The sequence below is a fragment of the Phalacrocorax carbo genome, chromosome 14 (assembly GCF_963921805.1).
Source record: "Phalacrocorax carbo chromosome 14, bPhaCar2.1, whole genome shotgun sequence".
NCBI lineage: Eukaryota > Metazoa > Chordata > Aves > Suliformes > Phalacrocoracidae > Phalacrocorax > Phalacrocorax carbo.
The window spans coordinates 4,242,704-4,257,047 of NC_087526.1; the positions used below are offsets into that span (position 1 = coordinate 4,242,704).

Genomic DNA, 14,344 nt, shown 5'->3' on the forward strand with positions numbered 1-14,344 from the left:
AAGAAAGAATAAAATAAGTAAAGAATAGAAGAAACAGGGACAGGTTAAAAACATGTATTAACTCTAGAAATTGGAAAAACTATCTGTCTCCCATTCACTTCATTGGGATTTTAAGTATAACGATATGCACTAGGAAAGAATAGAAAGAATTATTAATAGCCTGTTTTTCCTGAAATTGTAATTCGACTGATCATCTAGTTCAGGGAAAAAAGAGTCATTAATTTTAAAGCAAGTGTGTGTGTGTACGTACATATACACATGCTGTCAATTACACTTTTAAGTGTTTTGCAAAACAGGAACTTTGCATTTCTATTCATTCCCAGTTTTGCTATATAATTGCAACCAAGGCCTTAGCCAAACCAATTTTTAAAAATGTATGCACATTGATTAATTTACAGAGAAGATAATAAAAGAACTCATTATTAAACCTTTTCAGCTGAGAAAAAAAAAGTCTTGTAAATTGGTTTTGATTTTTACATACCAGCAGTCTTTCTGTGGCTTCTTGCCCAACGGCATTACAAATGTCACCAAAATTAGCTGCACAAATCTAAGAAATATAACAGTTGTTAGTAATATTTTGGCTCTTTCAAGTGCACTAGTTTTATTATCAGCTTCACCACGCATTATTTATCCCATGTAACAACTGCATGTTTGACTACTGAAGTTTCAGCCATACAGCTACATCCTGCAATATTAACTGATCCCTAAAAAGGGCTCATTAGAGCAAACTTCCAAAAGCCACATGCTTTGAAATCAATAGTAATAAAGGTTTCTGCATGAAAAGCATCATCTACTTCAGTAAGCGCTAAAAGGGACAATAAGCTTACTTAATTTAAATTACTTTGAACAGCAGCTGTCAAAACCAAAGCAGACTAAAATCTGATACGAGGGTCAGGACTTAGGTGTACTGACAGAACTATCTTTGCTATGGCGGACACTGGCTCAAGTACCTTGCTGAAGCAAAGTTTAATCAAGGTCTCAAGTCAGTTCCATTTACGGTGCATTACATATGCCATAACTAAGGCAAAAGGGACATTTCTTCACAATGGAAAAAGGTGTTGCCAAAATCTGAAATCAGCTAAGACAGGACCATGTTAAAACACGATTTATTCATTCTATATGTTTATTTAGAAAGCTATAATGCAGCTCAAATTCCAACAAGTGCAGCTTAGGTTAAGGACCAAGCTGAAGCTCTGCATGACCCTTAAGTCTGCCCAAATATTTTAAGACTTCTTATGCTACAAATTTCCTTTTGTACTCATCCACAAATTAAGTCTTACACTTTTGGGATAATAATACCAGGTTTATTTATTTTTAAAGGAAGGATGTCTCAAGTATCTATTACTTTTGAATTCCTGGTTTTGAAATAAGATGGCATCCTATAACAAAGAATGATGGCTTGAAAAAAAACAGTTGCGCAAAACACTGAATTGTGCAAGATCAGTTTAAATGCTACACCAAAGCTATTCGCCAAGGACTCTTACCTATTTCTTTACTGAACTACAGAAACTATAACCACGTCAACAAATTAAAACAGCTTTTCCAGGCTCCTTCAAAGTTCATCAGCTAAAGTTATGACTACATTATTCAGGAAGGCATTTGAACAGCAACACACAAATTAATTTCTAATTGGTTTAGAGTTGAAAACACACCAACCTTTCGGACTTGAAACAACTTCCCATCACTGCACAGTTCACAGAAACGAGGAAGCAGCATGCGCTCCACTGTTGTTCTGTTCAACATAGAAGCCATTTTACAGATTATCTGAAAAAAAAAAAAAAAGTATCAAGGAGGAGATGTGTAAGGAAAAGAAAATGATAAAGCTTGTAAGCATGGCCTAAAAGTTACTTAAAAGAGCAACTGCCATAAAATAGATTTAACTGCTATACATTATTCCTTCTTCCAAACACCTGTTTCACATGAAGCACAAATATATTTTTCATTTAAAATCATTCTACACCACTGCAGAAATCATATGTTCAGACACGCATAACTCATCTTTTTTATCTGACTAAATAGACTTTTATTAACGCATTTTGAAGGTGTTTTACAACGTGGCATACACTGATAATTTGTATGGAGAGACAAAAGTTCCATTGCACCAGCCAGCACACAAAAATCACAATCTTCAAGCATATTAGAAATATCTAAAGCTTAAGCATGCAAGTAAGCCCCTTGACTTCAACAGGACTGTTCAGATACTTAAAAACAAGCACAGCCCCAGTTCTTCATAGGCTCAGACAACACGATAAAAGTTTGCTATACAACAGGAGAGAAAAGGGAGTGAGATGAACTAGTTACATATGTGAGCTAAAGCACATTTTACAGGAATCATCCTCAGAAATTTCAAGAGTTAACATTGAGTATAATTAAAGTTAGTAACATGCTCATTAATTTAGCTTTCTCTGAGGAACTGTCACTTTCAACTACCACTACAAGCCATGTTTCTGATGTGAAATCGGGTGCTTTGGGTTGTACGTTTCCTTTCAGCTCCCACCTTCTGGGATAACTTGCTGTAATTCTTATATTTGCAAGAGGGAAAAGGAAGGGACTCCCATGCACCTTTCTACTCAGCTGTTCTGCCTGCAGCACCAGGAGTTTAATGCTTAGACAAGTGTTGTCCAATTAACAGTACTCATCTTTCTATTTTTATTTTTCCAAAATTATTGAAGCCTTTATCTCCACCAAAATAAGCCTTATTTCTAGAAACATTTGCCTTCGTACTAGAATGCTAAATAAGAACTAAGGAAGACACGATAAAGGACTCTCCTACAAGTTTTCAAACTCCTAAAAGGCATCAGGTGCTCAGATGTCACCCTGGAACACTGCCTAAGCAATACCCAACTCCCAAACAAGAAAGAGGAACTGGTGAAACTATTTTACAGGTCAAGTATCAGATATCTGTGCTGAAATGTAATTACACACCAGCAGTTTTCTGTGGAGTCAACTGATTTCTCAAAAGTGAACAGGGAATTTTTTTTTTTTTTTCCAAAACGCTTAAGAACTAAGATCAGGTCATCATTCATAGTTTTACAACGTTACCGTGAAACCTGGTAGAGCAAATGTAAAGAAGCTGTTGGGGAACATAATGATCTTGAGAAGAATTAAAACAAGGCTGCCAAGAGCCAACTGCATTTTAAAGTGATTTGGCTACCATTCTGACAATCGTTTGCATGGACTCTTTAAACATGATCTTTTAAAAAAAATTCAGAATGAAAATTAAAGAGTCTTTGTGTTAAACCAAAAAATAAAATATGTTAATGAATAAACACAAAAGGTTTGAGTTTATTTTATGTCAGCACTATTCCTGGACCTCAATTACTGTTATAAATGAAATGGAGTGGTAGTTACTGAAGTACTCAATAGATCATCAATCATCTATAGGAAAAAGCCCCATATCATTTGGGGAAAATAACTTCTGAGTTTGAAGATTTGATACCTTACATTTTTAAGCATACAATAACGTTCTTGTTCCCAATTACTGCCCAGCTCAATTTTCAAAAAGATTTCTCAGGCGCCTCACTGACACGGCAGCACAGATTTCTTCATTGCACAAAAGGTACAGGGCCTAGAGAAAGCTTACCCAAGTACCTCTACACTTAGCCAAAGGCATTAATAAATAGTACTCAGCACAACAGCACTTAGGACAGCCTTGCTTTCTTCTTCACTTCAGTTAAGATGCCTTTTAACCTCTCAGTGTGGTTCATCAAGTCCTGATCCTGTTCAAATTCTTTGAAAATTCACATGTTTCAATGGTGCTTAACACCAGAAATTACTAAGAAACCTACAGATTCAAGGCTTAACAGCTTAGCACACTTAAGTCAACTGCATCACAACAGCAGTTTCTGAATTCACAACAGAGCAACTATGTAATAGAGACGGAATAAAACCAACTGAAATAACAATGGTATAGAAAGTTTAAGTTCCATGATTAATGTAAAGCTCTCAGGATACTAAGAATGCAAGTATAATTTTTTTCTGGGTTTTACACTCTTGAAAATCTCAAAGTTCTAATAGTCTAATAGAACTTTATAGCAGCACTGTTACAAGAGAGAGAACAAAAGCAACTGAAAAAGGGGGAAAAAAAGTCAAGATAGAAGATTTCTTCCAAATTCACTTACATTCACAGCTTCCACCTTGTACTCATCATCACTGTCAGGAGCAGAGAGGTCCAACAGAATTGGACACACCTTATTTTCAATGTCGCTCTGAGCAACAAGATCTTGTTCTAGCAGTATAAGCAGTGCTTCTTGACCTGCCTTTCTAACCTATCAATATGAACAAACAAAATAAAGTACATCGCTGTGAAAACAACATTTACCGGTATGAGAACCACAAAAGGTATGTTTTTAGTAACACATGGGTACAAGTGTCCTGAATTTGGCTGGGATAGAGTTAATTTTCTCCCTAGCAGCCGGTACAGCGCTGTGCTTTGGTTTTGGATCAGAATAATGTTGGTAACACACTGATGTTTTAGTTGGTGCTGAGCAGTGCTTACACCAGTCAGGGACTTCTCAGCTTCCCGTGCCCTGCTGGGGGCACAAGGAGCTGGGAGGGGACACAGCCAGGACAGTGACCCCAGCTGGCCAAAGGGATGTCCCACACCATATGATGTTATGCTCAGTATATAAGTTAGGGGAAAGCTGGCCAGGGGGCCGCTGCTCAGGGACAGGCTGGCCATCTGTCAGCTGGGGATGTGCAATTGTTTTTCATTTGCATCACTTGTCTTAGGTTTTGTTTCTTTTTGTTATTTTCCTTTCCATTACAACTTTTTTAGTTTATTATTATTACTACATTTTATTTCAATTATTAAACTGTTCTTATCTCAACCCACAAGTGTTCTCACTTTTACTCCTCCAATCTCTCCCCAGGGGCAGGGGAGTCAGCAAACAGCTGTGTGGTGCTTAGTTGCCAGCTGGGGATAAACCACAATAACAAATTAAACAGAAAAAAATGGTCTCAGCTTTAACAACATAAGGAATTAATAATAAATACGAAAGTTTAATGTAATTTTTAGATGCCCTTTAATCCAATTCTGATGAAAAGCCAAAAGATGAAGTAGAAGACAGGCCTTGTAAGTCATGACTCCTGTAACAGACTGTGTCAATATGCTGCTAGGTAAATCCTGTAAGTTCCCTATTATCTGCTAAGGAAAGTATTTTAAAAAAAAAATTAAAAATGTATATATATTTAGACCTCCCTAGTGAAGTGTGCTGAAACCAATAAATACAAAGCACTACATAAAAGCTAAGTATCAATCAACGTGAACTTTCCTATTATCTCTTCCTCATGCTTCAAATTCACTGAACCATGCAGAAATCTCCAACGAGCCAACTCATGTAGTCTGTTTTTCCTACCTGATTGTTAACATCCGTGAGGTATCTCACTACTATGGGCATAAGGTACTCAAAAAATGCCGTTGGGAATTTTGGTTGATTTTCTTGCAGAAAAATGGCAATAGGAGGTATTTGTTCCATCAGCTCTGTACGAACAGTTGGTTCTAGTAATAAAAAGAAAGTCAAAACTACATCAGTAAATATGAAATTACAATCAAATACCTTAGGAAAAAGTAGCTTTTTTTGTTTAATGTTACACAACAGAGGAAAATGAAAGACTCAAAACAAATACCACCACTGAGACTGCCTGTTCTTAAAGGAAAGCGAATAGAACAGAACAGCCTTACATACATCACCACAGCCAAGAGACTTGGGATCAGCTCCCACATATATCAGGTAAAATGAGAGCACTAGCGAGAAAACCCAATCACCATGAATGTCTGCACATGAGGCATTAAAGCATACAACCCTGCTGTGCCACGTACACCACACATTCAGATGTAATGACCTCCTTGAAAATATTACTTTGGGCCTTCTACTACGAAAGAGGCTTTCATTTATACACCTACCGCACAAAATACTTCAAACAGGAAAAAATATTAATCTCATTTTCACTGACAGACACCGCTGCTACATGATTTTGTTTCTTTCATTTGCTCATTGCATTCTCAAAGTTGGAAGTTACTGCCTTCCATGTTGCAGCCTATGTAAAATAAGTTACAAAAACAACAACAAAAAAACAACAAAATGTAAAAGACTTTCAAACCTGCATCTTCAGAGAGCCTGACCACTATTTCCATTACAGTCAGGAAGTCTTCTTCATTATTACTGAAATCTCGAAAGACATCCAAAAGACCTCTGGCAATAATTTGCCTGTGGAGTGAACAACACATTAATTGCCTTAATAACCTGCCAACAGCATGCTAATGGGATGCAAGGGGCACTTATCAAACGTAAATGGGCACCTTAAAAAAGACCAAGCTTTTCTCTGAACATCCAGACTTATCAGTTATACAGTTTCTCCACATTCCAACAAAACAAAGATAGAGTTGAGAAATCTTATTCAGATGACCAAGAATGAAAACCTCTTTTTATGGAAATGTTATATAAAAGTTATTCAAACAGAAATAATATTAGGCATGAGCTTAGAAGAATGATAACCGAAGTTACGATACTTTAATATCCACCACACTATCAGAGTCAGATTATCATCAAGCGTAGCTGTTGTACCCTTACCTGTTAAATATGTTATCACTGAAGGCATATTTTTCTAGACGAGCCAGCGGAGTTAAATTATCTTGTCCAGGAATATCCAAGAATGCCGTTATCCTCATGCTATCACAGTCTGGTCCATAATCTTCAAAGCCAACTTGAAAGACAAGTAGCCAAAAAAAAAAAAAAAAAATCCAAGAGTTAGCAAGCAACGTTACACTGTAAAACACACTATACCAATAACTCTGGCTCTTTTTAGAGCTATTCTTCAAAGGAAAAGTATCTGTACCTCACTGGAAATGGCTTATAAAAAGATCTTAAGTTGTACCTAATGAAGTCAAGAGCAACACTTGCACATAGACATGTAAATTCAAGCTTTGAAATTTAATTCAACTGCCATAAAATCCTTGGCTTTTAACATGCTTTACTTCACAGTCTGAGTGGACTGACCACAGGTGCTATGAGTTAAGAGGGCTCAGCTGACAAAATTGCACGCCACAAACCAACAGGAAAATCAGTCCCATTAAAAAGAAACTGAATTTTTTAAAGTTACAGAAAATCCCAAACTGTATTGCTTTAAAACAGCAAATTCTTGGGTCTGTTTCAAATTATCAAGGTACATTTTTCTCACTCTAGTTACTGGGTCCCATTCTAAATCTGACTGGTAACCTTGGGAAAAACTAACTTAACTGTGAAGACACTGGGAACTTTCTACTGCAGGCCTATCAGCTACAGACTTTCCCATGCAAACCTACTCATTTCTAAATCTTTTTTTTTGTATTTGCAGTTTGAGATGTTTAACCAAATATTACCATACCAACTGTTAAAATTTGCCCCACCAAGTCCTACAGCCACCTTATCCAGTAATATGCACTTGATGACAGATTACAGGCAAAAAACTGTGAAGAGAATAGGATAGCTTTGCTGACAACATTTTTTTTTAACCTTCAAAATGAAATAACCTGCCTGCAACACAAATTATCTCATTTCAGCGATGGACACAGGAACACATACAGTAACCAAATCCACAGAAAGAGCTGCACTTGAGTGGCTGAAAATCCTGTTCTGTGTTTACAACTTTCCCAACCAAGCACCCCTAGAATTATGCACACTTCATTCACATAAATAATATAGTGATTGCGATCATACTTAACTACATGCAAATTGAGCCAATACTGCTTCTCAGATGCAAGCGGTAGTGTCTCAAACCAGCCTATGTGCTGAGAGTGACAACCACTAACGACAATAAGCCAGTTTCTGACTTGGCAGGATACAATATTAGGTACTTAAATCAGTAAAGAAACCACAAAACTGGTAACAACTTGAAAGCACAGTGACAAGCCAAATAGGTTGTATTTGAAACCGTGCCTATGAGACTATAATCTAGACACTCTAGGTTATGACTCTACAGGCAGAGACCTCCTGTCTTCAGGCAGTGGAACTTACATAGTGCCTCCATGTTAAAAAACATCAGAGCTTTGGCTAAATAATTAAAAGCAAACGAGGCCTAGTTTCCCCTGTTTGTAAAATGAGAAGAACAGGAATACCCTCTCCCACTGAGACACTCTGAAGATTAAGAAGTGGGTATGTAAAGTCCTATATAATCCCTAACTTCAGTATTCTGGTTTAACTAAAAAAAAATACAGTCCTTCCCAATATGTCATCCCAATCAGTACAAAGGTTTTGCACATCTTAAAAGGAAAATCTGTGTTATTTCACAATGAACTCTGAAACTGCCAGTGGGTTAAATTATACATCTATGTAATTCCATGATCTCTGACATAACAATTTTTTCAGGACTGAAGTGCTGTATCATAATCAGGATAATCAAGCTTCAGCTGTACCCTCACTCTTACTTTATTACTTTTATATTACGAACACTCTTCCCTAAAGAATCCCTTAATCTGAGACCCAGCACGATGAAATTTGGCTTTGTCGTGCTTTAATCCCAGGCAGCAACTCAGCCCCATGCAGCCACTTGCTCACTCCCCCCCAGTGCAATGGGGGAGAGAATCGGAAAGGTAAAAGTGAGAAAGCTCATGGGTTGAGACAAAGACAGTTTAACAGGGAAAGCAAAAGCCACGCACACAGGCAAAGCAAACCAAGGAATCCCTTCCCTCCTCCCCACGGGCAGACGGGTGCTCAGCCATCCCCGGGACAGCAGGGCTCCATCATGCCCAACGGGGACTGGGGAAGGCAAACGCCATCACTCCCAACATGCCCCCTTCCCTCTCCTCCCCCAGCTCCATGTGCTGAGCATGGCGCCGTGTGGTGTGGGACAGCCCTGGGGCCAGCTGGGGTCACTGTCCTGGCCATGTCCCCTCCCAGCCCCTTGTGCCCCCCCAGCCCCTCGCTGGTGGGGTGGTGTGAGGGGCAGGAAAGGCCTTGGCCCTGGGTAAGCCCTGCTCAGCAGGAACGAAACCCTCCCTAGGTCATCAGCACTGTTTCCAGCACAAATCCAAAACACAGCCCCATAACAAGCTACAATGGAAAACATTAACTCTATCCCAGCCAAAACCAGCACAGGCTCTAAACTACATTAATACCCACTATAAATCACTTTTTATATTTAAAAAAGTCCTCTATTACCGAGAGGTACCAAGACTCAGTTTTTTTTTTCCTACAGAAAAATTCCATTTTCACATATAAAACTATGCTTTACAATTATTCAACGTGAACCAAAACACCCTCATAAATACAACCCATTTAAAGATCAAATCGTCTGAACACACATGGAGCAAAATGTCATAACTGAGTCGTCAGGGGGAAAAAAATTACACCAAAACCCCCCACCAAAACAACAACCAGACTGGTTTAGGAAAGCACAGTGTCTCCAAGGAACCCAGCTGAAATAAAAGACTAGAGCAATTCTGAATTCTGCAATTCTTGCAGACAATATGCTCTGACCAACAAGTTCCAAGGGATTCACACAGAAGGAAACCATGGGATTAGACTAAATGTTCTCATTTCAAATGTACACACAGATACTGCAAGTGAACCCACAGCTACATGATCAGAAACATATGTTAATTATTCATGGCTTTTCATAATGGCTACATATTGTACTGACACCCTTATTTCCATTCAGCTGGGCATTATTATCTCTAGTGGCTGCTCTTTGTATTTGTTAAGTTCTGTGATGTTCAAAACATTCATCTGCACAAGTGTATACAATTTACGTTACACAGATCTGTCTGGGATTGATCTGTCCACATGCTCTAGGCCAGCCTTCCCATCACAGAATCTGAAAAGGCAGCAGTCAGTATTTGCTGCTTCAAAAGAAACCTACTGTACCACTGAAAGCTCACAGGAAGTTATTCGGATTTTGTTTCTGAGGTTGCAACAAATTCTCCATATCCAAACCCAACTCTGACCATCCTTGTACCTATGCAATTTTTATATACAAATATATTTTAAAATCCATGCAGATCAGACACTCTTTCACCAGCTAATTCTTGAGGCTAGCCACTAATTATAGAAAGATTTATTCAGGCTTACAAAAAATAAAAATCCATATACTTGCCATTAACTTTATCTACTGCCCACTTGGTCTTGAATTAAGAAACAGTTTAAAAATGAAGGCTCTCATCAGTTCAACTCTTCCAGAATTCCTACCAGTTCAAATGACAATTAAGTAAATCAATTCTAAGTTTGACTACAATACTACACCTGGGACTAATTTTGTCTACATGATGAACACGCTTAATTTTACTACTTGTGTAGTTCTATTATTCATTTAAAATGGCTAAGCACACCACAGCGCTTTCAGGACCAGAGGGAAAACAGAGCAAACTACTCAGGATCAAGAAAGTTAAATACCTGAAATTTTTTCCACACACTCACTACACATAAATAAGGAATACTCATGGCAGAATCCATCTTCTCCACTCTCAGGAATTTTAATTTTCTTTTTCCATAAAATAAGAAGTCACAGGTACTTATAAGTTTCAGAATACACCAGAGTACTAGAAAGTAAATTACAGAAAAATAATGAACTAGTATTTCTTATCTAATGTTCTTTCATAAGTGAATCAAACATTCAGTATTTTTCCCTCTAATGGTATCAAACAAGCAAGCTTGAAATCTGTCCACCTATAAGCAAGAACAAATGGCACAGTATTCACAGCTGAACTTGAGTTTACCGTGCCTTAGTTTGACCTACACTCAAAAGCTGCTTAGAGCCCCTAAGAAACACGTACAGGGCCTCGGGATTTAACCAAGCAATTCAACATCATTAGCTAGTGTCACTATTCACTTTTGCCAATACAAACCAGTAAATACTGGTGCACAGTGCAATGATTTCACAAGCTCAAGGAGGTCATTTTCTCTCCTGCTGTTTTTAGAAGGAAAAAACAACATTTAAAATACATTTTCTTTATTGTACAAAGGGCATAATGAATTTTTTTTCCCAGATGATCCAATAACTCACCTTACAAAATATTATTTTCAAATCCTACTCAATGAATTTAGGTAGATTTTACTACAGCTTTTCCCCAAGTTCAAAGGAATCCCCCAGTCTGTTTGTTTCAATGGAATTGATCTTTATGGCACATAACAGTATTTCACCAGCTTTGTTAAGAAAGTAAAAAAACAGTGCCGGTGATTTATTTCACTGACATTTTCCTAAAATGCATCATGAAGTCTTTGCTAGACTAGTCAATGGATTAGCACAACAATATCTCAGTCTAGATGGGACATCTGAGCTCTTCAGTAACGCAGAAGACAGCTTTCAATGCCATAATTCTAACTGCATTGTCAAATTAATGGATTTAATCAAAGAATAAGATTTCAATAATGCTCTAAAATGTACATCCCTTTATTTACATGCTCATCCTGAAACTGATTGTTTCTTTTACACAAAATTCAAATGATCCATATAAAAAGCTTTATAATTCCTGCTTATGGCAAAGCTTTCTTTATCTGAACATTTATTAACTTCATGACTCAAGCTAGAGTTTTGCCTACAAGCATCAAACTTCTAAATCGACTCACCAGCCAAATCTGTTACGGTCTCAACAGAACAGCCAAAGACTAAACACCAACAGAGAATGAACATCTAACTGCTAGTGATGGTCATCCCTGGTTCAAGGCCAAGACCCAGCACAACACTACAGGAAGTTTGTGTGTATTTCCACTGCTTGTGCCTTACATGCTCAGCAAATAGAACTCAAATGATGCACCAGGTTTGCAGGGCTGTGGTGGGGGTGTTCTTAATGCAGACAGAAGAAAATTGGAAAGGGAACTGGGAGCAATTCAGAAAGACCCAACCAACTAAAATAGCTAAACATTCATTAGGACTATCAAGGGTTCATTTGGGCATTTGTTTTTTAAATTAGGGCAGAGAGAGAAAGATACTTTCAACTTTTAAATAAGATGCTACAGCAACAACTGTTCCAGCTTTTCTGCTAGAGGAACTCACTGGAAAACAGTCTTTAAATCAGCGCAAGCACATTGAAATGTATCAGCTAATTTCCTTCTCACTTAAATCCTATTGAACGCATACATGTTTTTGTCATCTAAGGTGATGACTTCTTACAAACTTCTTAAATTTACATACTGCAGCAAGTTACAGCCCTTAGCACCTCTTTTTAAGCAATTTCTTGCAGTGTTATCAAAATTTTAAACCCCTATGTATGAAATACACATATTTCAAGTACTATCCTCCACACTACTACATTTTTTAGAATTCTAGCTTTTCAGATAACTCTGTTAAGGAAAGAGGATGCTTTTTAATTACAGTTTTAAATGCATTAAGGCTCACAGAGTTACCATCTCTTATCTGTGTAAGAGAAACATTAGAGATATTTTGCAACACACAAAAATACAAACATACAACAAACAAAGAACTTTTACATACACACTTAATCTTACCATATTTATACATCACTTACATCAAAGATCCCACACTTTTCTGTCTAAAACTTAATCAAAATGCACACGACACATCGTTTTTTCTGCCACCTACTACTGAAATGCAGAAACCTCAAGGACCGAGAGCAGCAACACTTAAAAGCACCAACTAACAAACTCCCACAGAACGACCTCCCACCTGCAGAGGTGATGTCCCTGCACATCTTTCCAATGGAATACTTTAGATCTCACTTGTAGTCTAACATTTCCCCCCCCCCCAATTCCTGAAGACCACCTTCTTCCTGAATTAGCTTGCTCATGCTAGATTTGGAGGAGAAGGGGTGGGGCTGGAATCCATCTATTATACATTTTCAACTACTATTAAACAATAATGGTTTTGTGGTAAACTAATAGTGTCCCACAATAAACGAATTTAAGTATCAATTTTCATTTAATAGTCAAGTCAATCCAGCACCCAAAATGCCAGTGAAACCACCCCACATATACAGCTGCTTTCTAAAGCAATACAAGTTCATATAATTATTGGTCAAAGATTTATCTCCTTAAGTAACAGCTCTTGCCAAGCTGCCTGATTTGTGTTACAGGATTAGAGCGGAACACCTCTCTGGACTTCACCAGCTCAGGTGGAGCTGTTGCCTGGCCTAAAACCCACGATACGGTATTTAACCCCAAACCACCGGCTTGTGTTAGCCAACTCAAGCACAACGGCGGTGGTTCTTCTTCCCCTGCTTCCGAGGCGCACAGGCAGCCACGGCAGCAGCGTCCTGCGCCGCGGGGATGCGGGAGCAGGGGAGCACAGGGCATCCTTCGCAGCCTCACCCGTAGAGCTGTGGCATCTAGGGAACCCCCCGGCCATTCTGGGCTGATTTCCACCGACAGCAACAGCAGGGCCGATCCCCCCACCCGCTGCCGGCCGGACCCGGCTTCCTCTCCTGGAGACTCATCGCGGGCCGCTGTTGGAGGTGCTGTTTGGGCTCAACCCACCAGCTCAGCAGCCATTTGAAGCGGTGGCGGGGGGGTGTCTCCGAGAAGGCCCGTCTCCAGCACCGTCCCGGTCCTCCTTCCCCGGCGGGACGGCGGCTGCCCCCCCTCAGAACCCCGTTTCGAAGGGCCGCCCGTCCTCGGAGGCTCAGCCCAACAGCCAGCACTTAAAAGCGTGTAAAACACACCAGGTGAGGCGAGGGCCCGCAGCTGAGGGAGGGAGCGAGCCCGCTTCCCCCGTCAGCGCCGCGCTCCTCCAAACACACAAATACGTCCTTAATTTGTAAGCCCTAACGTCCCGTAAACCTTCGGCTACCAGTACAAACAGCCTCAAAATCCTCCCTTCGTCCTAACCTGGATAAAAACACAGAGAGGGAAAGAGGGCTGCATAAGAACCCCGGTATAGGAGAGCGGGAGAGGGCCTAAATAGGGAACAGAAAAATAAAAAACAGTTACTCACAATCATCTAAGTCATCCTGCAAATCCACAAAATACAAAGGGATCCCTACAAATAAAAACAAAAGAGAAATACCGAGGGGTTGGTTTTGGAGGGCTCCGGCGAGGACGGTGGCAGCCCCGGGTGAGCCGCCCTAGCACCCCCCGTCCGCCCGCCGGCCCCACTTACCGGCCATCTTGGAATGGACATGGGCGAGGAGGAGGAGGAGGAGGGAGCGGGAGGGCAAAGGGAGGAGCCGCCAGTACTTCCTGCCCCCCGGGTCAGCCCCAGCGCAGCCGAAACGCCGCCGGTTTAATAAAGAGCCGCTGCCGGGGGAGTAGAATCGCCCCTCAGCACCCGCCGTCACCTCCTGAGAGAGAAGAAAATCCGCGGTCGCGGCGGGCGGGGGGGGCGGTCAGGTGACTCCGGCGGGCCGCTCAAGATGGCGCCGCGTCCGCGGAGCCTGAGGAGGAAGGTGTGCTGGTAACCACGGCGCGGGGAGGCGGGG

At 40.0% G+C, this 14,344-nt stretch overlaps 1 protein-coding gene across 4 annotated transcripts in view; it reads right to left on the reverse strand.

Moving 5' to 3' along the window:
* The window catches only part of LOC104043033 (serine/threonine-protein phosphatase 4 regulatory subunit 1), a 28,218-nt gene extending 14,067 nt beyond the window's left edge, over positions 1-14,151 (reverse strand). The window contains exons 1-8 of one of the 4 annotated variants that reach the window (XM_064465295.1): positions 14,026-14,151; positions 13,861-13,905; positions 6,573-6,705; positions 6,103-6,209; positions 5,358-5,500; positions 4,122-4,268; positions 1,657-1,764; positions 482-547 (exon numbers count right to left, since the gene is read on the reverse strand). In XM_064465295.1, coding sequence (XP_064321365.1) covers positions 482-547; positions 1,657-1,764; positions 4,122-4,268; positions 5,358-5,500; positions 6,103-6,209; positions 6,573-6,705; positions 13,861-13,905; positions 14,026-14,032 — 756 coding nt within the window. In that variant the 5' untranslated portion in view covers positions 14,033-14,151. Of the gene's footprint in view, positions 1-481; positions 548-1,656; positions 1,765-4,121; positions 4,269-5,357; positions 5,501-6,102; positions 6,210-6,572; positions 6,706-10,977; positions 10,997-13,588; positions 13,755-13,860; positions 13,906-14,025 lie in introns of those variants that run through there. The other 3 variants (XM_064465298.1, XM_064465296.1, XM_064465299.1) reach the window with 3 other exon arrangements.
* Positions 14,152-14,344: the final 193 nt, after the last annotated feature.